Source organism: Aedes albopictus, chromosome 1 (assembly GCF_035046485.1).
Source record: "Aedes albopictus strain Foshan chromosome 1, AalbF5, whole genome shotgun sequence".
Lineage (NCBI taxonomy): Eukaryota > Metazoa > Arthropoda > Insecta > Diptera > Culicidae > Aedes > Aedes albopictus.
The window spans coordinates 234,551,509-234,576,358 of NC_085136.1; the positions used below are offsets into that span (position 1 = coordinate 234,551,509).

The 24,850-nt window shown below is 40.7% G+C and overlaps 2 protein-coding genes across 4 annotated transcripts in view; both read left to right on the forward strand.

Moving 5' to 3' along the window:
- Window positions 1-677: 677 nt before the first annotated feature.
- On the forward strand, window positions 678-22,334 carry LOC115267008 (solute carrier family 25 member 45). Of its 2 annotated transcripts, none has more exons than XM_029873778.2 (6): window positions 678-1,026; window positions 1,145-1,257; window positions 1,647-1,753; window positions 19,615-19,748; window positions 19,806-20,179; window positions 20,244-22,334. In XM_029873778.2, exons 1-6 carry the CDS (start codon window positions 984-986, stop codon window positions 20,394-20,396), a joined length of 924 nt encoding a protein of 307 aa, XP_029729638.2. In that variant the 5' UTR covers window positions 678-983; the 3' UTR covers window positions 20,397-22,334. The 2 variants fall into 2 exon arrangements, with proteins under 2 accessions (XP_029729638.2, XP_029729640.2); XM_029873780.2 differs by having other exon boundaries at window positions 681-1,042.
- A 145-nt stretch (window positions 22,335-22,479) lies between these two features.
- LOC115267050 (kinesin-like protein Klp98A) overlaps window positions 22,480-24,850 on the forward strand; it is a 146,926-nt gene continuing 144,555 nt past the window's right edge. For both annotated transcript variants that reach the window (XM_062846439.1, XM_062846440.1), the window contains exon 1: window positions 22,480-22,931. In XM_062846439.1, the coding sequence (XP_062702423.1) occupies window positions 22,885-22,931 (47 nt within the window). In that variant the 5' untranslated portion in view covers window positions 22,480-22,884. The remainder of the gene's footprint in view (window positions 22,932-24,850) is intronic.

The window sequence follows — 24,850 nt, forward strand, 5'->3', positions numbered from 1 at the left end:
CATTTAATTTTGTGTGTCCAGTTCGATACCCAATAATTTTCATTACCGCGTATTTTTTTCCGTTTAAATTACCTTACCAATTATAGAATACCATGCCGGTGTTCTTCGAGTGCTTTTCTCTGGCATTTCAAAGAATCATCTCTGCGGTAAACGCAACGTAGTAGGCCTGGCCCCTTTGATGCCTATCAAGCTGTCATATCTATGGTAATGGGTGTATGTAGCTCCAAACCGACCTAAACCGATTATTCTTCAGGATGCTTTCTCGTACTGACTGCGTTTGTTGTAGATTCAATAAGATGAGATTAGATTAGACTCGTGTTATGGAGTCAAACGAACTGTTAAAAACTGTTTGTAGACAAACAAACAAATCGTGTAAGGAGAAAGCAGAGAGACAAACTACGTATAAACTACCTCTAATCGGCAGACTATGTACTGTTTATAAACTCCATCCATCCACCTAATCATTCAACGTTTAATTAGCGTATCTCTGGTACGCAAACAAACGTTTGCAACTGCATAGCGCACAACCACGTCAGAAACCACTAAAGTCATATGCCGATCGTTCGTCCTGTTAAACGAGTCGCGGTGGACGCCACCAGGTATCGTCGCGATACAGTTGGATTCGAGACACAAGTTCTCACTATGAAGATGCGAGCCGCATTATTCGTAGCAACGATATCCTCCCAAAAAACATCTGCTCCTTGTTGTTTTCGCGGCCCTTGGCCTTGGCAGCGAATCTGACGCCTACGGCGACGACGACGTCGACGCCATCCACACGAACGACGCGACGGCTGCAGTGCAGCGTCATGATCTGTCTGGCGCGGCGAGCTGCATTCGGCTTGTTTTGATTCTAATGATGATAGTTCGCTGCAAGTGCAAGCTCTTCTACGTTCAGTGTGATTGCATCGTCCGAAGAAATTGCATCTAGTCGCGAGTTAGCTGAACAGTTCGTTGGTGGCAGTTTTCAAACGAGAGCTTCCGTGATGCAGCTCATCACCTACGATTTCATTTCCGGTTGTTTCGGCGGTAACGTGCTGCGTGTGTGCGTGTTTCTGTGGACTTTTTATGCTCTTGTTGTGCAACATTATGTTTGTGCACATTGTGTTTTACAACTCTTCAAATGTCGGTTTGATTACTTTTACAGGAGCATGTGGAATACTAGTGGGACATCCGCTGGACACGATTAAAACATGGCAGCAGTTTTCCAACCACAAAATTCGCGCCTCGGTCTACAACATAATCGTGCGTCACAACGGGGTAAGTCCAGCAGACCAGATGTAGCGCGTCACATGATTTACGACGTCACTCTGGTCGTCGTTCATTAGCGCCTCGACAAAGCCTGTAATGCCGTCTTCGTGCAATCAAATAGCTTTCAAAGCATTGTGATCATATACGTACGCCAAAATAGTACACAGGAGCTAATTTTAGACCGCTTGGGATGTATTATCTGCCAAGCAGGAACTACGTATCCAACACACAATCGAAAGTGAATCGAGTTGCGGTCTTCCACCTGTTGTTGTCGCCGGCCACGCTACATAGATTTGTTTGCGCGCGATTCAAGAAACATGTCACACGAGATGCGCGCCAGAAATCAGTCTGAAACATTACATCGACTGATTGACTCACTGTTTTTCGTTTCGTTTTAGATGGCAGGATTCTACAAGGGGATGTTTTTCCCGCTGATGACGAGTGGAGCGCTGAATTCGGTCGTGTTTGCAGTGTATGGAGAGTACATGCGGCAGTTACAAGCACAGTAAGTTGAATTGTTAGTTGATTGCTATAGTAACTTTAATGAAAGCAATCGGCAAAGAACTAGAATGAAAGTAGTGAGCTGATTTTTTGTATGGTGATATGATAAATTCTCCGTTTCTTCAATACAATGGTGCAAAGCAAGCGACGTGGATATTATTTTTTGCCTAATTTGATGCTGTTTGAGCTAATTTTTGAGTTGTGTTGAAACAACACAAGAAACATAGAATACAACAATACACTAATACCTAAAGTTTTGCTGAAACGGTATCACATTATGCAAGAAATTCCAATACCCACGTTGTTTGTACCATTTGATTGCAGAAACGGAAAATAAATTTATCATCTCACAGATCAAAAACCCAGCTCAGTACTTTCAATCTTCTACTTTAACCAGTTATTATCTTTGTAGAAAAAAGAAGAATCAACTAGAGACAAACTTCCCAAGTAACCACGCAGCTCAAGCAATGAATACAAAAATACACTGCATAAAGTTTCATTCTCCCATTTTCACGCTCTTAATTGATATCTCGTAGGAATGAGGAAATTGAGTAATAATGTCTTCGACAATGTTGATGGGAATGACCAGTGCCATCTTTTGACAGTTATAGTTTTCGGATCAATCCTCCTCAAAGTGAGATACATTTTTTTTTAATTGTTGAAATAGAGGGTCGACGTCTGCAGCAAAGATGTAGCTTTTTTATTCCAAACAGACGCCAATGTTGTAATTTTCACACCAGGAGATAGGGACTTGGGTTTGAAAGTTAACCCCAAAAACACGTTTTTAACCCTCCTTTGGCATTTGGATCATTTATGAATCAAACCGTACACTACGTCAGCGAGCTGCTGCCAACGTAATGCAAAAGGAAGGTTAAGCAAAACATACATTTGTTGTATTTTTAGACCTAAACAATCAGCAAAGTTGAATGTATCAATAAAATACGCAACTTTTCCCAAGACATTAAAGCTGTAAATATCACCCAAACTTTTGCTCAAACAGCATCAAATTAGGCAAGAAATCATAATACCCACGCTTTTTGCACCCTTTCATTGCAGAAATGGAGAATTGATCATCTCAAAATACAAAAATACAGCTCACTACTTTCAATCTAGTACTACACTGATTACGTCCATTGTCCCAAAGTGAACTTTTGAACAAGTTTCATGTGCCCTCTTTATGTTACAGCAATACAGTATTCCATTAAAGCCTGTATCCGCAATAATCGGGACACAGAACTACGGCTATAGCTCTGTCATGAATCGGTAAAACTGGTGAAATAATTGACCGAGAACTCTTTGGTGTATGTTTATTATGTGTGCCAAATCGTATAAAAATCGATGCATTACTTTTAACTGTAGATGAAAAACAAACAGACGTGGCTTTGAGCATTTTGTACAATCATGACCAATTTTCATTCGCATAATAGATGGTTATTTTACGCTACAGTTTAAAGTTCTGTGATGATAATTATGAAATTTCGTTAACGGTTATGATACTTATAGATACACTTTTTTGCAGAATTTCATCAACTTTGATTAATTGGTTTGAAAGCTACTGGTGTTGATAGGGGTGAATGTTAGTGAAATTTTTTAGTGTTTTTCATGTGCGATGTTCGCCTATTCAAAACTTTTCAATTTATCTGTCAATTTTCATGAAATTTTCACAAAAGGTAGTTGATTATGTGTACATTATGCCTGCAAAATTTGATGATTATTGCTATAGTACTTTCAATAGTACAATCGAAACAATAAAGGGTGATTATTAATTGCTGTCTGAGGGGCTAAAATCACGTTCAGTCCAATACATGTTTCGACTATAAAATTCTTGATAGTGCATCGATTTTTTTTTTAAATTTTGCCTATGCAACAAATGTAGATTGAGATGTTTGTGTTCAAAGTTTCAGCCATTTCCTTTGCCCAAATTCAAAAATTACAGCGCTGACAAGGAAAACTAGGGTCTGTACAAAATTTGATGGCGCTCACTCTACTCTTTCATTGCTAAATACAACAAAAAGTACTGCACCGATTCACATGAAATTTTGTAGGTGTAATGAACACATCTTATGATGTTATTAGGCCAAATTTGAGCAATTTTAATGTATATATTGCAGAATTACAGCTGTATTTCTGTGTCCCGATTATTGTGGATACAGGCTTTAAAATACGCATTTGAAAATATGCATCGATATTGTTATTAATTTAACTATTTATTTATTTATATATTTATTTATTTATTTATTTATTTACTTACTTATTTACTTATAACAAAAGGGTACGTTAGGTAAAGTACTAGATTTATAGTAGGTAATGAGCTAAATTTTTGTATAGTAAAATGGAAGCTTCTTCGTTTCTGCAATGAAATGGTGCAAAACGTGGGTTTTTTGATTTCTTGTCTAATTTGATGCTGTGTTAATAAAACGCTGGGAAACTATGTTGCTGAAGAGGCAAGAAATGGAGAATAGGGGTGATACACAAATTATGTCACGCAAAAATCGACCTTTTTCAGCCCCCTCCCCTCTGTGCCACACTTTTTGTATGGGACCTAAATATTTTTTGTATGAGTCGTTACGTTCTGCAAACCATCCCCTACGGATGCATTCAAACAAGTCATCGCATACTGTACTTCAAAAGGCCTTCCGCTAATTGGGTTGTTTAATGAATAAAATATTGCTATTTTCTATAGCCTAAGCGAAAGAGCTCATTTTTCTGAGTATTACGTCAATTTATTGGATTCCAATAACTTTGTTTTGAAGGTCAAATTAACAAAACAGTTTTAACTTTCGTGGATAGAATGACAGTTCAATCGCTAAAATGACAGTTCGACCCGAACAAAAAAATTTCCCCATACAAACTTTAAATGCATTTTAAAAATAGTTCCTGGACTCCAAAAATTATGAAATTTTGGATTTAGACTAATTTTGGGGCGGAGAATCCGATTATGAAATAATCCGTGTACCCCTAAAGAACCCAATTGTTGGCAGTGATGCTAATGCTCACCATATCATCTGGGGCAGCTCAGACATTAACTTGAGAGGCTCCAGTTTGACGGAGTACTCAAGTAGTACAGATCTTGCATTACTTAACGTAGGTAACCGCCCAACCTTCATGGTATCTGCTAGAGAGCTAGTATTAGACATAACGCTTTGCTCTAATAGAATTAGTCACGAGCTGACCAATTGGCATGTGTCAGATGAAGAATCTTTATCTGACCATCGCTACATCTTTTTTGAACATTTAAATGTTACTTCACAAACATTGCGTTTCAGGAATCCCCGGTCAACAAACTGGGATCTTGTTACTGATTTGGTTGCGGCCAAATTTCATGGATACTCACCATCCATTGACACTCCAAGTGATTTAGATTATGCCGTTGATACTACAACGACCTTCATTATGGAAGCTTTTGAAGAAGCATGCCCTCTACGGTCTGTGAAGATTACAAGAGGAACCCCTTGGTGAAACTCTGATCTGGCGAAACTCAGGAAACAATGTAGAAAGAGTTAGAACAGACGACGTTCGGCTGGTTCGGAGGCTTTCAGGTCGGCTCGCAAGGCCTACAGGAAAGCTCTTCGGTCTGCTGAACGATCGGGCTGGAAAAAAACCTATGTACAAATGTTTCCAGTTTGAGTGAAGTCAGTCGGTTAAATAAAATCCTTGCGAAATCTAAGGATTTCCGAGTGAACGAACTTCGTTTGCCAAATGGCGATCTGACTTCCTCTGATGAGGAAGTTCTAGAATGCTTATTCAGCAAACACTTCCCTGGATGTGCGGATATTACATCTTCGGATGAATCTGATGTCTTTTCTTGTAGTTACGATTCCCTGGCTTCGGCTCGAAGTAACTATAGAATCGATTGAGTGGGCACTTAATAGCTTTGCTCCTTTCAAATCTCCTGGGGCAGATGGGATTTATCCTATTTTGCTTCAGAAGGGATTTGATCATTTCAAACATGTTTTGAAAAAAAAATACTTGTTTGCAGTTTTGCTACAGGGTATATTCCCAAATCCTGGCGGGATATTACTGTGAAGTTTATTCCGAAAGTGGGTCATGCGTCGTATGAAGAAGCAAAGAGTTTCAGGCCTATCAGTTTGACCTCTTTTCTTCTGAAATGCTTAGAACGTATTGTGGATCATCACATCCGTGATGTTCATCTGGCCAACGTGCCTCTTCGTGTGAATCATCATGCCTACCAATCTGGTAAGTCCACTGTGACTCTTTTACACAAAGTTGTTTACGATATCGAGAAAGATTCGCTCAAAAGCAATCTTCTTTGGGTGTTTTCTTAGATATCGAGGGTGCATTTGACAATGTGCTTTTCGATGCCATCTTGGAAGCCGCACGGAGTCATGGTATATCTCCAATGATTTCCAATTGGATTCATCAAATGCTCAAAAACCGATATCTCTTCTCGACATTGCGTCTAGCAGGGATTAGGAAATTGAGTGTTTGTGGATGCCCCCAGGGGGAGTCTTATCACCACTTTTGTGGAATCTCGTAGCAGATACGCTATTGAGGCAACTCAATAATAACGGTTTTCCTACTTATGGTTTTGCTGACAACTACTTAGCATTGAGTTCAGAATCAAGAAAGCTTGTATGGCCTTCGGGCAATGCCGGCGAACCTTTGGTACAACTTGGGGTCTAAATCCCAAGTATATCAAATGGATTTACACAACTGTTGTTCGTCCAATATTGGCTTATGGATGTTTTGTGTGGTGGCAAAAGGGCGAAATGAGAAAGGTCCAATCAAAGTTATGCCATCTCCAAAGGATGTGCTTAATGGCGATGTCTGGAGCGTTCTCTTCAAATCCCACGGCAGCGCTCGAAGTTCTCTTTGACGTTGCTCCACTACACTCTCTCTCTCTCTCTCTCTCTTCTTGGCGTAACGTCCTCATTGGGACAAAGCCTGCTTCTCAGCTTAGTGTTCTATGAGCACTTCCACAGTTATTAACTGAGAGCTTCCTCTGCCAATGACCATTTTGCATACGTATATCGTGTGGCAGGCACGAAGATACTCTATGCCCAAGGAAGTCAAGGAAATTTCCTTTACGAAAAGATCCTGGACCGACCGGGAATCGAACCCGTCACCCTCAGCATGGTCATGCTGAATACCTGTGCGTTTACCGCCTCGGCTATATGGGCCCTATCCACTACACATTCATCTCAAACAAGAAGCACTTTCTTGCACTTACCGTCTACGGGTACTCGGTCTACTAGGGGAAACTCCTGTGAACCGCAGTTCAACACACACCTCGTTGTTTCCACTTTTGGTGAATTGGGACAAAATTGTCCTTGCTCCAAGTGATCTTACAATTGCTTGTAATCTTCCTTATAGGACATTTTCCACGAAATTCCCTTCCCGAGAAGAGTTGACATCTGGATATCTGGAGAGAAGTAATTCAGACGGCATCGTATGTTACACTGATGGCTCCCTTCTCGAAGGTCGAGCAGGTGCTGGTGTTTAATCTCGTGAGCTAAGGCTGTATCAGTCTTACTCACTTGGTAGACACTGCACCGTTTTTCAGGCTGCGGAGTGCAATCAGCACTCCACCAGCACGTAATGGGCAAAGTAATATACTTCTGTTCAGATAGCCAGGCGGCTATTAAAGCACTTGCTTTGGCCAACTCCAGGTCGAAGATAGTTATCGCTTGTCGAACTCAAATCGTGAAGCTGAATTCAGCAAACGCTGTTCACTTCGTACGGGTGCCTGGCCATTCTTCCATCGCTGGAAATGAATTGGCTGATGAGTTAGCTCGCACTGGAGCATCACATGACTTCATTGGCCCTGAGCCAGCTATTCCGATATCGAAGTGTTGGGTAAAGCTTCCGATTCACACCTGGGCTGCTACTCAACACAGACAATACAGGAATAGTTTGGAGTCATGTCGTCAAACCAAATTGTATTGTACTGAGCCATCTCCAAGGGTGGCGAAGTATCTCACAAATCTGTCAAAGCAGAATTGCAGCATTCTGGTCAAAGCATTGACTGGCCACTGCCGACTTAGCTATCACATGGCGAATATTCAGCAATCTGATTCATTTGCATGTGATAGCTGTGAATCCGATTATGGAACTTCGTATCACTTGATATGTAAATGTCCAGTTTTTGCGTAACTGCTTTTCCGAGTATTCGGTAAACACTTATTAAGTTAAACTGACTTCAGAGACCTGAATATTCAGGATGTTCTGTTATTCTTAACCCGCTGTGGTAAAGAGCTATAGGCTCTCTTTCGCTTTATGCGTTATTACAGTGCCCTTTTCAGGGCGCTGTTTGAACCCATTGTGGTACGCTTACGCGTTAGTATCCTCTTCCAGGGTACTTTTCCTATTTCCCTACCTGTCCTTATCCACATCCTTATCCTGATTTCCTTCCTTTTTCCTCAGGTAGATGATGAAATAGGCTATTATTTTGGCGATGGCACAAATGTCCCAAATGGAGGATAACGTGTGTCCCCCCTGTGTCACACTTTTTGTATGGGACCTAAATATTTTTTGTATGAGCCTTCACGTTCTGCAAACACCCCTCCCCTCCCTCCTAAAAGCGTGACGTAATTTTTGCACGGCCCCATAGGTACAACAACACAATTACCCGAAGTTATTTCATTGCAGAAACGGAGAATTCATAATCTCATTATACACAGATTCAGCTCATTTCTCCATTACACCAACGAACCTAACCTCAAAATGACTGACAACTCTCAGGTCATTTTGACAGATGTAACATGAGCATGAAAAGGACGGTAACAAGATCGATAAAGTAGAATATATGATCCGTCTTTTTCATGCATGTGTGTGGTCTGTCAAAATGACCTCAGAAGTGTCAAACATTTCCATGGCTAGCTTTGTTGGTGCAATGAAGAATACACTACAAATCTAGTACTTCACCGATCGTGTTGTTGCCACAACATTGTTTCTAATGGGAATTCAGTTCTTAATGATACACTACTTCAACTTCATTTATTCCTGAAGGCTCCGTTTATGCACTATCTAATTCATGTTGCAGGGTGCTTTTATCTACAAAGATAAATTAGCACGAATCTGCCAAAAATGTGAATAGAGTAATATTTCAAAACCAATTAGATAGGAATTGATTAACCTTAGTAAGGTCTTGGGGTCACTATTGACCTCTTTCAAATTTCAATTCTTTGTAGCTTTTGTTTGTCAAATCCTACCGAACTGAAATTTTCTGACAATTATTTTTTCGCGGAAATAAAACTTTCTCAAAAATCAAAAGCATTAAACGACCCCTAGGGGCGCTCCCATAAAAAGTTACAAATAAGACTCTGGGATCAATATTGATTTCAAACTTTGGACAGCTCGCAACAATCAGTGGCTTGTCCGATCTTGGATTTCTTTGGCTCAATTTAAAAAGAGGCTCATGTCTGGTTTTGGAAACCACCGGAGAAATCCGGATTTGGTCACTGTGGCCACCGGGAACCTGCTTCAACTGAAAAATGCCGCTTTAGAGGCCCTAACATTCGCAAGTTTCATAACTTTGCAACTAAACACGTAATCAGGACCATTCAAGTATCGTTGGAAAGGTATACTCGTGGAATTTGATTTAATACTTACCGATTTTTGAAAACCGGTTCCGTAAATCTGCAACATCCGAAAAGTCATTTTTTATTGTTGCTATGTGCTTGAAAATCCACAAATCCACAATAGAGTGAATATGCATTTTTTTTTTGCATAACTTCTCTGCATACTAAGTATGAAGTAAGAAGTCTTCTCTGAAATGAGAAACATCTTGTTTAGGACCATTTTTGAAGGGTTCGAGTCAGGTCTGGTCAATGCGGAACCGGTTCCAGGGATCCCGGATCGTGGTCAATTGTGTAACGACCAGGGACGTGCAATTTCGAAAGGAAAACATGACGCACGAAAGCTGTAGCAAATCGTTTCCCATGCGACGGGACTGCTGCGATGCTTCATAACTCACACTGCAACACGCTCGTTCATTATTGCTACTGAAACAAGTGTGTTTGAAAATTGAAGTGAAACACTTTGGATTTTCGTTTCAATTGTGGGTCATTGAAAATTTTCAATGTGCTTAAAACACTATTTAAAACAGTTTTTTAAATAGTGGTGCACGCCAATAGAATGATCATTATGTTTTATGATAAAGGAGCACAAGTTCGACCGCTTAAATCCAATTAACCGGCGCCTGTAACCATTGAGAGACTAACGCGCAAGAGTGAGACACTACTGCTCTGCCGAGTGAAGCACAAGCAACGCCACCCCGAAGAGAGACTACCGAGTGCTACGATGAATGAGAACGTTTTCCGAATCGAAAAGAAAGACTCGAATAGTGTGTCAAACAGATAAAGTGACTCATTCAAATGTTACATGAAAGTGTCTCATTGAAACGAAATTAAACGCCCCTGGTAACGACAATGAATTACTTATAATTTTTGCACCATAACCCGGCGCTACATGGCTCTACCTTCATGGATTTTCATGTCTAATACAAAAATAAATAGGCATCATCTTCTTCTTGGAGTCATGTCCCAACTGGAACAAAGCCTGCTTCTTAGCTTGTGTTCTATGAGCACTTCCACTTTTAGTTACTTAGAGCTTCCTCTGCCAAGCGAAGATGCGCTATGCCCAAGGAATGATCATGCTGTGGCTATAGCGACCCCAAATAAATAGTCTTATTGGCATGCGGTTACCGGAGTGATCACCTATATTGTATTGCTGTCAGATTTTTACAACAAAAGTAGGCTTTCAACGACCTAATCTTCATCATTTATCTTTACTGTGATGTTTTTGGTATAGAAATGCACAAATTATGTTCTCGATCATTCCATGGCCACAGAAGTGACCACCGGCGTCTGCGGAGGAAAGGTTAGAGAATGGCCGATATGGAATGGATGGATAATAACTTTAAATGCACCAAAATTGTCAACGTCACTTATACAGGGGTGGCCAAAATGTTTGGGATAGGCAACTTTTTTTTCTCTCACATTAAAGTTCAACATCTTGTAACTTTCTTGGTAACTTTTCATCATGACTGTCTGCAATGTATGCAGAAATGACCGAATAATACAAAATGCAAGGGAGTACAAGGTATGGGCAAGAATTTTGAAACTGAGGAACTCGGTAATAAGCTGTAAACAAATAAAAAACTGAAAGTCAGTAAATTTCTTCGTCAAAAATTACTGGCTAGCTCAGTTATTCTTTGACGGATGACAAAATTTCAATTTACAGACACTTCGGTAATGGAATGGTATACCGAAAAGTCAGCAGTTCAAAAACCCAGTAAAATTTTACCGAAGTCGGTAATCTAAACTAGCTGTGTAGAGTGCATTGAATATTCTAAAATTTCGACTGTTTATTAAGCTATTATATGTGCATCAGTGGTACAATTTTGAGCTCGATTGGTTAATCTTTCGCGAAGTTATAACCGATCTGATAGAACACTATTTTTAAGACTATCAAGGTTTGAACTGTCATATCTTGGACACCAGTGAACCGAATGGAATGAAATTTTGAGCGATCATCAACAATATAATAGTGCTTGAAAATTCATCAGAATATAGACACTTTTTAAACGTTGAAAAAAGTTATGATGGTTTGACATTTTCACCCCATTAGAGGAAAATGAGTCGAATTTACTATACTGCACAAAAATTACTAAATGTGTTCTTCCTTTAATCCAAATAGGCTCTTATAGATCGTTTTATAGATAGCTTATGAACAGAAGAGAAAATCTTTGGATATTAAAAATCAAATTTTATAACATTGATGTAAAAAATGCATTTTCTGAAAAAGATCCAAAAAGTGTCAATCCATCATAACTTCTTTCAACGTTTAAAAAGTACCCATGTTTTAAATGATTTTCAAACATTAATATATTGTGGATAAAAGTTCAAAATTTCATTCAATTCGGTTCACTGGTCTCCGAGATATGACAGCTCAAAAATTAGTAGTCTAAAAAATGGTGATTTAATAGAACGGTTATAACTTCGCGAAAGATTAACCAATCGAGCTCAAATTTGTACCAATGATACACATATAATAGGTTGACAAACAGTTAAAATTTGTGAATATTTGATGCACTCTATGAAAAGGCCTATCCCAAACATTTTGGCCATCCCCTGTATGTCACTTAGTAGAATAACGGCAGCATACCATATATTATCATGTCGCTAGGTGACTATAACCTTCCTAACCTCAACTGGCAGCTGGATGAAGATATCAATGGTTATGTCCCCTCGAACGCTTCGTCCGAGCAAGAATTGACACTTGTTGAAACGGTTTTCGCTTCTGGCCTGCAGCAAATCAACAACATAGTCAACGTTGATGGTCACCTTTTGGACTTAGTGTTTGTTAGTCTATCTGATTATTTTGAGCTCGTCCAATCGCCTGTTCCACTCATGGATGTTGACAGCTATCACCAGCCGTTCGTTGTTCTACTTAGCGCCAACAACGATCTACCTGCAGTAATCGAGGACGTAACCGCGGATGCCAGCTTCAACTTCCAGCGTTGCGACTTTGCTGCGCTGAATGCATCGTTATCTCTTGCCAGATGGGAGATCCACATGGACAGTTCGGTAGACGAAGCGCTCATGACTTTCTATGTCAAGCTTCACGAGATCCTCGGTGACTGCGTTCCACGCTCTCGACACATAACTCGTTCCGTTCACAACAAGCCGTGGTGGACTCCCGAACTTCGTAATCTTCGCAACGTTCTACGGAAGGCTCGCACTCGCTTTTTCTCCTCGAAGTCCACTGATGACAGAAGCTTCCTCCGCGACGTGGAGAATAGGTACAATTCTCTTTTGCGCTCTTCATACGACAGTTACGTGTCTAGCATCCAGTCCCGGGTGAAACATGATCCTTCCTCCTTCTGGAGCTTCATTAAACGGCAGCGTTCCGACAATAGAATACCGGCTAATGTGGAATACAAGGGAGTTAAAGCGCACACTAACACTGAGGCAGCCAATCTCTTTGCCGTCTTCTTCGAAAGCTTTTTTACTCGCGCATCACCAGTGCCACGTCGTGATAGATTTGCGAACATGCCGGTGTTTGATATCCGCCTTCCAACCATGCAGCTGTCTGTGGAGGAAGTGATCAGGGCTCTCGAAGATCTTGACGCCGAAAAAGGACCAGGTGCCGACGGTCTTCCTCCTGTGCTGTTCAAGAATTGCGCTGTTGCTCTTGCGGTCCCAATTACGGATATATTTAACCGCTCGCTCGCACAAACGACATTCCCGTCCGCGTGGAAAAGTGGTGTTATAGTGCCAATTCACAAATCTGGGAGCTTCAATCGCGTCGAAAATTATCGTGCAGTCACACTGTTATGCTGCTTGAGCAAAGTTCTTGAGAAACTGGTCCACAATGCACTGTACACTGCCACCTTGCCGGTCCTATCCGAATGCCAGCATGGATTCGTACGGAATCGCTCGACCACAACAAACTTGATGTGTTACGTCACTGAACTATCACGCGAGATGGAATCATATCGCCAGGTCGATTCAATCTACATTGATTTTGCGAAGGCTTTCGACACGGTGCCTCATTTTACAATCGTAGAAAAGATGACCCACCTTGGATTTCCACACTGGGCGACAAAGTGGCTATATTCTTATCTCTCGGACCGTTCAGCATGTGTTTCAGTTAACTCGGCGCGGTCCTGCAACTTCGGCATCTCCTCTGGAGTACCTCAAGGCAGCGTTTTAGGACCCTTGCTATTCATCATTTTTGTGAACGACCTATACCAGCTGCTTGCATGCGGTAAGCTGTCCTTCGCTGACGATTTGAAATTGTATCGTGCCATCACTTCATCGTTAGACTGCGTGGCATTGCAAGAAGATTTGAACACGCTATTTGTGTGGTGCGGTGACAACGGGATGCTTATCAATGAAAGCAAATGCAAGGTTATATCTTTCACTCGCCGCAACACTTCGGTCATCAATCAGTACTTCATCGGATCGACTCCAGTAGCGCGTGTTCAGTCTATTAACGATCTCGGAGTTTTAATCGACTCGAAAGTCCGGTTCAACGAGCACATTTCTACAGTTATTGGCAAAGCGTGGTCAGCGTTAGGTTTTATTCACCGGCATGCTTCGGATTTCACTGACGTCTACGCATTGAAAACACTGTTCTGCGCACTAGTTCGGAGCATTTTAGAGTATGCTGCACCAGTTTGGACATCGTTCCATTTAACGCAAACGTTAAGGATTGAGCGTCTACAACGTAGATTCTTGCGATTTGCGTTGCGGCAGCTTCCATGGTCGGATCCAACTAACCTTCCAAGTTATCCAGACCGTTGCCAGCTCATTAATTTAGAATCTTTGGCGGCGAGGAGAGTTAAACTTCAACGTTTGTTCGTCTTTGATCTCCTCAATGGTAACATCGATTGTCCAACACTTCTTGGTGAAATTCCCTTAAATGTTCCACCGCGACGATTCCGTAGCTCAACGCTTCTTGCAATCCCGCTTCATAGAACCAACTATGGTCAAAATAGTCCTTTTTGTGCGTGTTTGAAAGCTTTTAATGTAGTTAGTGCAGATTTCGATTTTAATATGTCTAAATTAGAGTTTAAGAATAGAATAAGGAACCTAGTTTAATCAAACAATCTGTGCGTCCATGACGAAGATAGTGAACAATAAATAAATAAATAAATAAAGTTTCCAGTTCCGGGTGTATTGCAGAATTGCAGTATTCGAGAGATTCAAGAAAAACTGGAGATTCCAAATTTAAAACAGGTTATATATCTGTGGTAAACCAGAAACATTTTTACCGAATTTTCTAACATTTAATTTCCTATGATTCTTTTAGATTAATTTTCGTTGGAATTACTTCATGGGACTCCTGTGGGAAATGAAAATTGAGATGGAACTCCTACAAGAATTTCTGTTGCAACTTCCTCCTTCTATCGAACTAATGGAATTACCGGCGAAATTTCTTGGGATTTTCTCGCTGAGTTTCCTGGAGAAACTTTTTTGGAGCTCCTAGAGGAATTCCTGATGGAATTACTAGTGGAAGTCCCTTTTGAGTTTGGAGAATAATTTTCAGTGGAACTCCTGTTGGAATTATTAGTAGAATTTCTATAGGAATTTCCGGTAAAACTTGTAGAGGAATTTTCATTTTTAATTCTTAGAATTTTCGATGGAGCTTCTAGCGAAATTTCTGGTGGAACTGCTTGAAAATTTTCAGGTAAATTTCCTGTAGGAACTTCGAAAATATTTCTTAATGGAGTTCTCACGAGAATCACGGCGGAGCTTCAGCGGAAATTCCCAGTGATATTTCTAAATGAATTTCCGGTGGAATATGCGGTACAATTCCCGTTGAAACTGTTAGAAGAATTCCCAGTGGAATTCCTGTGGAGTTTGATATTTCACTGGGATGGAATCACCCCTCACGTGCAGCACACACAACTTACCCAGGCTGACGTCGGTTCGCAAGTGGCAAGAGTGAACGCGGTTGGGTGACGCCTGGAGTTGTTGCTACGCAAGCAGGGATGCTAACATTGTCCGCTTGACAGTTCGCATCATATTCAAATGCGCTATATCGCCTGCTGTGATCAATCTTCTTTCCACAGCTCTATTCAGTACATCTTATATCTCACATCCTCCTTCTACTCTAAAGAAGTTTTACACATTTTTAGCAAAAAAAAAATGAATTTCCGTATCTCAATTTGGAGTGTTTACTTACAACGATTTAACATATTGCGGAGATTCCACCTGTTCAGACTCCTGCGCGAAAATTAGTTGCGTGGGCCCACAGATATAAAACCAGACCGCGTCCTGGTGAATATTTTACTCTGTGTTGCTAGGTACACATTTGGTGATGATTTTGCATTGTAAGCAAACATTTATAACGCACCTACGCTGAAAATGAGCCTAATCATTTGCGTCGGAATCTATAAATCATCACAACGGGCAAAAAGTTACTGTTATAATACATCATCGCATACGTTGTAATTGCTGCCATGAAGCTACCGAATACAGTTTCATTGTGAGGTACCATTCTGACTATGTTGCCGCTACTTTTTTTCAAAATAGATCGAACATTTTAGTGCTTAATTGTGGGAATGATATTTTCCGACGAGCAATAGGAGCTTGCACAGTGACGTCATCATCATCTCTCTATCTCTTTCTCTCGTTCGGGGTCGCTCGCCGTCCTTGCTCGCAAAATAATTTTGAGGGCAATGCTTACAAATTGTATCTCATTTCGTTAGTTATGTTGGTAATGCAAGCCTCTCTACTTGTAGTATTTAAAAGAAATTACCGGTTTGGTACTGGGTGATCCAGAAAAAAAAACATCTTGTTCTTTGAGTCTTTATTTAATCTTATACCCAAATTTATCCCATTGCACCGTCGTTTAAATTCGAGATATCTGATAAAATACATTATAGATAAAGTTTATTGCCTTGCCATTCATTGAAACACTAGTCACAGAAAACAAACTGCATTAACATAATCCTTCTTCTGGCCAGCCAACATTGACGACACTCCTTGATAAATAATATATTGTAACCATTCGATACCACATTTGCACGAATCAAAACTACGTGATTTTTCTAATATTTTGTTTTTGCGTACATTGCCAATGTTTATCTACACTGAACGGCGGCTTGCGGTTAAAATTACTATTCTGAGGGTCAATTTAAATACACAACGCCACTAAATTTGTGCAGACTGAGTTTCGTTTCAATTCAACAGAATTATGTTTTCAATTTTACCATGGACTTTATTTTCAATTAAAAAAAGTTTCTGTTGGCAACCGGATTCGAACCAAGAACCTTGACATCACCAGGCTCGCGCTACCACTCGACTATCGAACCGGTTGATGTGAGAAGAAACAAAACGCACACAAGAAGCGTTGGTGAGTAGATGGTCATATTTTGCCATGGTACATTTAAAAACATTTTTATGCTTCTCATTACTGCAAGCCGCCTTTCAGTGTACCATGACAAACAACACGATGCAAACTTCCAATCCGAGATTTGCGCGAAGCAAAACAACGGGATCTTTCTAATCTAGCTTTCGTCAGCGGAAATTACCGGGACTCTCTCTTCACGACAAATAACACGCTGTAAGCTTCCGATCCGACATTTGCACGATGCAAAACAACGGGATCTTTCTAACCTAGCTTTTCGTAAGCGGACATTGCCGGGAGTCTTCCTCCACGACAAACAACACGCTGTAAGCTTCCGATCCGACATTTGCACGATGCAAAACAACGGGATCTTTCTTATCTAGCTTTTCGTAAGCGGACATTGCCGAGAGTCTTCCTCCACGACAAACAACACGCTGTAAGCTTCCGATCCGACATTTGCACGATGCAAAACAACGGGATCTTTCTAACCTAGCTTTTCGTAAGCGGACATTGCCGGGAGTTTTCCTCCACGACAAACAACACGCTGTAAGCTTCCGATCCGACATTTGCACGATGCAAAACAACGGGATCTTTCTTATCTAGCTTTTCGTAAGCGGACATTGCCGAGAGTCTTCCTCCACGACAAACAACACGCTGTAAGCTTCCGATCCGACATTTGCACGATGCAAAACAACGGGATCTTTCTTATCTAGCTTTTCGTAAGCGGACATTGCCGGGAGTCTTCCTCCACGACAAACAACACGCTGTAAGCACAAAACAAAACAATTCGATCACTATAGCGCTGCTGGAATTTGTTCTTTTGTTGCACTCTTTCCCGTCAATAATTGCCCATGCGCAAATAGTTTTCCGCAGGCATGCTCCAGCGGGAGCTACGTCCCCGAAAAATATCACACCGAACTTCCACTTTTCACATATGGGTTTTGTGTTTCCCTCACTTGTTCACTAATGCATGCACATTGAAGGGTGATTCCTCCCAGCAAAAATATAGGTTCCATTTCCTCAATTAAACGAAAAAACTGGCAGGAATTCGCCAATGTGGAGTTTGGTATTTCACTGGGATGGAATCACCCCTCACGTGCAGCACACACAACTTACCCAGGCTGACGTCGGTTCGCAAGTGGCAAGAGTGAACGCGGTTGGGTGACGCCTGGAGCTGTTGCTACGCAAGCAGGGATGCTAACATTGTCCGCTTGACAGTTCGCATCATATTCAAATGCGCTATATCGCCTGCTGTGATCAATCTCCTTTCCACAGCTCTATTCAGTACATCTTATATCTCACAATTCCTATACCTGGCGGAGCTTCTGAAAGGATTTCAGCTGAGTAGGAAACGTCGATGTATTTTTTTTTTTTTTTTTTGTTTTTATTTATATGTATTTTAACGTTGAAGTATTGTTGCCTGCAGGACGATGACTATCTTCGGCTAACCAAGCACGTGGCTTAACGCTAAAAGTTATTCACAAAATAGGGAATCGCGCCACTTGGGCGGTGGTTCTATATTCGTCTGTTTTCCACTATAACTCAGTCAAATTTGAACCGATTGGCACAACTTTTGGAATGTGGTGAGATAGGTATAGTATCTACCCGTGCACAACATTTCAAGTCAATTGGTTCAAAATTGACTGAGTTATAGTGGCAAACAGACGAATATAGAACCACCGCCCAAGTGGCGCGATACCCTATGTGCTAATTTTTTTTTACGGCCATGAAACGCCTTTCACAAGATGCCCCAGGGGCGGAAAGAAGTTTGTGCCAGCGTTTGTCAAAATTGTAATCTGGTTTAAATACACCACTGATGTCAGATTCAACTCTTTTTAAATATATCGAAAACATGGCATTGCATTTCACATGCCAATAATAATAAAAAATGATATGCAAATTAGGTGCTCAGCACTACATAACACCGCTAGGCCTGTCTCTGTCTCTACCCGCTATCATGTACTTCGTCTTGGTAGAGTTAATCGTCAAGCCTATCCTCGCTGTCTCTCTCTTCAGAGGAGCATAAGCTTCCTCCACTGCCGATGAGATCAATATTGTCCGTATAGCCGAGCAGCATGTGCGATCGTGATGATAGTGTCATTTCTCTCCACGCTCTCCACGCCAGACCTCCTAGTCGCTCCTTCGAGTGCAATGTTGAACAGTAAATTTGAAAGAGCATCGCCCTACTTCAATCCATCCAAGATCACAAACGAGGTAGAAACTTCGCCTACGATCCGAATACTTCATTATGATCCATCCAGCGTTGCGCGTATCAGCCTAATTAGTTCCGCCGGAAAACCATCTGACAAAGCTCATTTCCTCTCACTGAGTCGTACGCTGGTGCTGCTTTAACATTAATGAACTGATGGTGAATTCGCAAGTTATATTCCCGAAATTTATCTAGGATCATCCGTAGGTTGAACATCCCAAGTAACATTTTGATGGCCAATTAGTCTTGAAGAGGTTTAAATAACCGTCATAAAACATAATGCCTTTTAATTTGGTTTATGCTGGTTTTAAAAACCTCTTCTAGTCTATTTGACTAAAACAAATGTTACTGGGGATTTGATCCGTCGTTAATTGGCCTTCACGAAAACCAGCCTGGTATTTGCCAAGAAGGACTCCTCAAGAGATCTGTCTGTTGAACAGGACACTATGACTACGCTGTTTTGCGCAATCGAAATTTTTCAAAAATCGACACGGCATAGCCTACAGTCAAACTATCAATATTGTCTATCCGGTTGGAATAAGGACCAACATTCATTCAAAAATTGCCTATTTCTTGGTTCACAAGTGTCGCAACTTTTTCGCGACTAGTGCGCTGTGTGTTGATAATGACAAGGAGATACATACGCACTACTTCCGAAATGATTCAGGAAACGTCGCGAGTCAGGCCACGTCGCGATTCAGTTGTGCGACATCCGGTTTGGTGGTGGCCCGACAATACTTTGAAGTCGTCTGGCTGGGATTCTCTGTGATTGGTGGAATCAACATACTTTAAATTTGCAAGTTTCCATGTTTAACGGTAGTTGCTTATTTCAGGTGCAAAACTGAACGTGAACGACAGCAAAGCTGGCCCAAACATGTCCTATTGGCGGGATCGGTAGCCGGCGTTACACAAGTCTTCCTAGGATGTCCTATTGAGGTTGTGAAAGTACGACTTCAAACCTTACGATGTAAGATATTTTTTAAGCTTTTCACAGGTTTAAGTTCATATTTTCTTCTCTCAATAGACATTGGCAGACCGTGGCGTTGCCTAATGGACATTCACCGTATCGAGGGCCTTTCGGGAATTTACCGTGGTATAACACCGATGATGTTTCGTGACGTACTCCCGTACGGCATCTACATGTTGGTCTACGAGTACATGCTGGGCATCGAAGAGCGGCTGCACCGAGTCAAGCGAGATCGACTTTCGAGTGGTTCTGGCGGATTGGTGGTCAGCAGTCCGTACGAGGCGTCGTTGATTGCGATGGCAGGTGCCATGGCCGGCATTATCTCGTGGATGTTCATCGTGCCGTTCGACGTGATCAAAACGGTGATGCAATCGGAAACGGATCCGACGGTGCACAAAAATATGCTGCACTGTTGTAGGACGCTTGTGGAGGTAAGGAGAGAATGGGTTGGATCTTAATTATTTATTTTATTATTTTAATTCTTGATAATCGTAGCGACATGGATGGAGGTCACTGTTTAGAGGAAGCTTTATGGTCATTGCTAGGGCTGCGCCAGTCAACTCGATTACCTTCCTGGGTTACGAATGGTGTCTGGGCCAGTGTCACAAGTTTTTCGGGAATGCAGATAAGACAAGTTATTGGTCATAAAAAGATCCGGTATGAATTTCGGTTATTTACTTTAATTTATTTATTTTAGCATGTTAAACAAGTAATATTAACTCTAATTGATTAAACTTACCACTATGAATATATTTCATGTCTGAATTGTTGAATAGAGAACTCTTCCTTTCCATTCGATTTAGGTATTCATAAACAAAAAAAATAATTATTTGTCTGATTTGTTTGAAAGAAGCAAGCTTCTTTCTTTCCGTCAGATTTTAAGCTTCTGAATCCGAATTTGGATTCAGATTTACTTTAGCAAAGTCACAATTGAACAATTATCGTTCCCAAGATTTGTGATAAAAAATAGTTGTTTATGCAGCGAGTTGCAAAATGAAGATGTTTATAGCGCAAATCATACATTTATCCAACGATGATTGCCGTTTTGTCTTCCGGATGAAACTGCGCCTATATGCCTTGTGGGTGTACGATCGCCGCTGGCCTCTGATAAAAGATAAGCGCGACAATTTCATTATTCTTCCAGTGCGATCACAAACGGGTTGAAAGACTCCGGTAGGTTTGACAGAAGAATCACTTTGGACCAGGTATTTGTTCACCGACTCTCCCATTATATAGCCACGCGATGAACCAACTCCGATGGTTTCTCTAGATGCTCCGACATGTCCGATATGCTTCCATCTTCTTCCGGCTGCATCGAAAAAAGTCGCCGTAGAGCATGGATCTTGTTCGACAGAGACTCGCTCATGATAACCCTTTCAGATTTTCTACATCTCTTTTGCCCGTGTAGCTTTCATGATGTGGATAAACTGACTATCTTCTATCGCCAAGCCAAAAACGCTTCTGCCTTTACATCTTTCCTACCAAACCGGAAAGCTTTTCTGCAAAAAATGTTCTTCGTAAATAATCAATGGGTGAATGTTTTGATTCTCAAGCGGATGCTGTAATTCGTCTACCCACTGCCGTCTGTCAAAGCAATGACTCGGAAATGTTTTTTTTGCTTTCATTCGCCATCAGCTTCCTTTCGCTGAAAGGCCCTTTCGCATAGTCTCGAAATTCGCTCGCAAGTCTCTCTTTCTTTCCTCAGCCGATCATCGGGTTCCGAGCAAGTGAGACAGAACCAAAACAACCTCACATGCTGTCAGTCTAGGCAAATGCTGTCTTTTTTCGCTCGTGTGGGTTCTTTGTGTTTCATTCGTTAGTTCGAGATGTGGCTGACAGCAAAACCGATTTCTATTTCTCATTGTACGAGAAGAACTCGAGCGGATCGGTCGCGAGTATACGTATATTGCTGCGCAGTGCGCTTTTATTAGATGAATAGTGCGGAATTTGTATAATTTTTCAAGTGCTGCTCAAAGTGCAATATGTTTTAAGTTTGGTTATTTTGTGCTTTGTGACGTGGAAATTGGTGTTACATTTGAGCGAGATTCGTGAAATTTTGGTGGAAATCTTGTGTTGTGTACCTATTTGGTGATTGTTATTGTTTTTCTTTTCGACGAAAAGGAAGAGTCAGCTATTTTTGTACGACTACTTGGATGATTTTGTGATTCTTGAATTGTTTCTCTGACTGTGCAAATTCCGATGGTTGCTGAGACGAATATCGCGATCGGTACTACGCCTACTATAACTTTGAGGGGTCGCTTAGGATTGAGTCATGCATGGTTGTTTATGGAGAATACAAGTGTAGATCAGAATACGAAGCAAATCAGAGCAATTGATAGTGGTCTAGAAAAATTTACCTTGAACGGTTTGGGTGGAAAATTTATGGAGTGAAAATAGTTTGCTGTCGTGCACCAGATGGTTGCAGTTTGATAGCTTCGACCTAAAATATAAGGAAAACGAAATTATAGTGAGCTTTGTAAGTGTGCTTGGAGCAAACAACCAGTGAAGAAGAATGACATGAGCCACTGAGCCTACTCCGCCTTCAAAGTCGAGAGTGGTAGTTGTTTTTGTAGCTGCTGTGTAAAATATTGTGGAGAAAAATCGCTAGCTTGGCTGCCTGTCTGCAAAGTTATGGTGCAAGAAAAAATAAAAGTGAAGAAGAGGCACGAGCAAAAATAAAATGCTAATTGCTGTTACTTGTGCAGCCGGGGGAGTCGCAACAGCGATACGCGTATGTGCGAAATCGACATCGACGGAGAAGAAACAGCTAATGAATAAGGTGCAATAGCGGTTATCTTGAAGAAGATCGGTAGTTGGTGCAACTTGGAGCGTTGCAAAATGGCATGGAAAAGTAGGCGCTGGCTGACACTTATTGGATGATTGCCGGCCTACCTAGTTTTAGCTGCTTTAGTTTCAACCAATATCGACTGTCACTGACCTAATCTATCCAGAGCTATATCATTCGTGGCCTCTCTATATAAGTTTTGGAAGCAGCCATCTGTTTCGGCGAACCCAGCAAGCGTGACGTTCTATTGGCGAATCACGAATAGTTGCAATCGCTTTGCTGCGTGTTTTCCTATTGAACCGAGCGCCGACCTGGTGAGGTGAGAGGCAGAGCAACATCACGGTCATCGGGATGGCGTCACTCAAGGTTGCGGTCCGCGTCCGACCCTTCAATCAGAGGTGAGCACAACAAAAACCGATTTGAGATTTCAGCAAAATGTTTTACTGAATATGAATCACAAACGCAAATTTTACTGAATAATCAGTAGTTCGGAATCGGAACAAACAAGCGAAAACCAAAAAAAAACCTTACAATAATTCTGGAGCTCGATTTGAATAGGTCGTATGTACTTTTGTCTATTAAAAATTCGATCAGTCGGATTCGCTTATTGTAGCGAAAACCGTTGAAATTGAACAAAGTTGATACATACAGCAGAATCCTCACAAAATAAGCTTTCCGTTCCATCATTAAAAGTTTCAAAAATATCGTCCATATTGCTACAATAACTAAAATAAACTGATCGAATTTTAGATCGACAAAAGCACATACGACCTATTCAAATCGAGCTCCAGAATTTATTTACAAAAATCGTGTATCTTCAGCAGGACACTTCTAGACGAACATTTGAAAATCGCCTATCTGCTTTTTGTAAATAAACATGTACATCAACATCCTTAACAGATAGCTTGGAAAATACTCTGATAAGGGTGTTGATGTGCGTGGCTGGATGCAGATGGGCCCTACAGAGACAAAAACATGTTTGATTACGCAAAGCACATAGGCCCTTTTCAAATGTTCGTCTATACTTATTAATCATCAACTAACGTCGGAGTATAGATTCAGCTTGGATTTAAAATGCATGATAATAAAAATAAAACAAAAAATAGACTACGTCGGTCAACTAGGATTTCTGAATTAGGTTAACCCTTTAAACGGTTGAGGAAATTATGTGTTTTCGGTTATACCAGGGAGGACGACACAAGTTTGCACAGCCCAAAGTCGGAGTATCCCAAAAAATTCGGCAAATCCATTGTCTTTGCGGATTTCTTCAGCTTTTCTTTTTATTTTTAGATATTTCGGCTTAGAAAAACTAGTGTCGCTCCCCCCGGACACTGCTGTCAAAACGTTAGTTTATTCGATCGAGTCGGATCTGAATCCTCTGAGATCACTCTGTAGTTTTTTTTGCAATCCAACCCAAGCTGGGTCTATCTGTCAAACTGTGTTTACATTCATTCGTCAAAACAAACATAAAAATCAACATTTTTATTTCTACGAGCAAATCAAATACGTAATAAAAAAACTAGGTATTATTGTTATGATTTGCTTAATTAAGTGCACAAATAAAAAAAAAGAAACAATAAAATTAAAATGCGCAACTGACAGTTCGATTGATTGGGGTCGTATTCATAGATCCGTTTTCGTTCGGTTATTGCGAATCAGGGTGTCAGGTCTGACTTTCGGTTCAAAACCGAAAACGACATTAGATAAGTGGTAGATTAGATTTAGTTGGCAATTTAGTTGCCATTGCTTATTTAGATCACTAGCTTTTTGTGGAAATACACTGAAGTTTTTTTTACGCGGTTTTTTACGCGGTACCGCGTAAAAAAACCGCGTTATTTCAAAAAACGTCGTAAAAAAACCGCGTTATTTCAAAACCCGTCGTAAAAAAAAAACCGAGTTATTTCAAAAACACGCGCAAAATAGTCAGGATGACATCCAACGTAACTTGATTTTTTTTGTCTTTTTTTACGACGTTTTTTGAAATAACACGGTTTTTTTTACGACGGTTTTTGAAATAACGCGGTTTTTTTACGACGTTTTTTTAAATAACGCGGTTTTTTTTACGCGTTTTTTTTTTACGCGGTCGTAAAAAAAACTTCAGTGTATTTCTGCCACTGTCCGTTCGATTTACTTTTCTTCTATTGACTGCGACAAACCCAAACAAAATATTTGATAGAATATTAGGATTGCTCAAGTAAACCTAAAGTTCTATTAATTTATTGAAATATTTAATAAATAATTAGTTTTACAATATATTTGAGCTAATTTTCTTCTCGCAGTCAAATGTAGCCATTTTTAGCCCACAAACAGCTCCCAA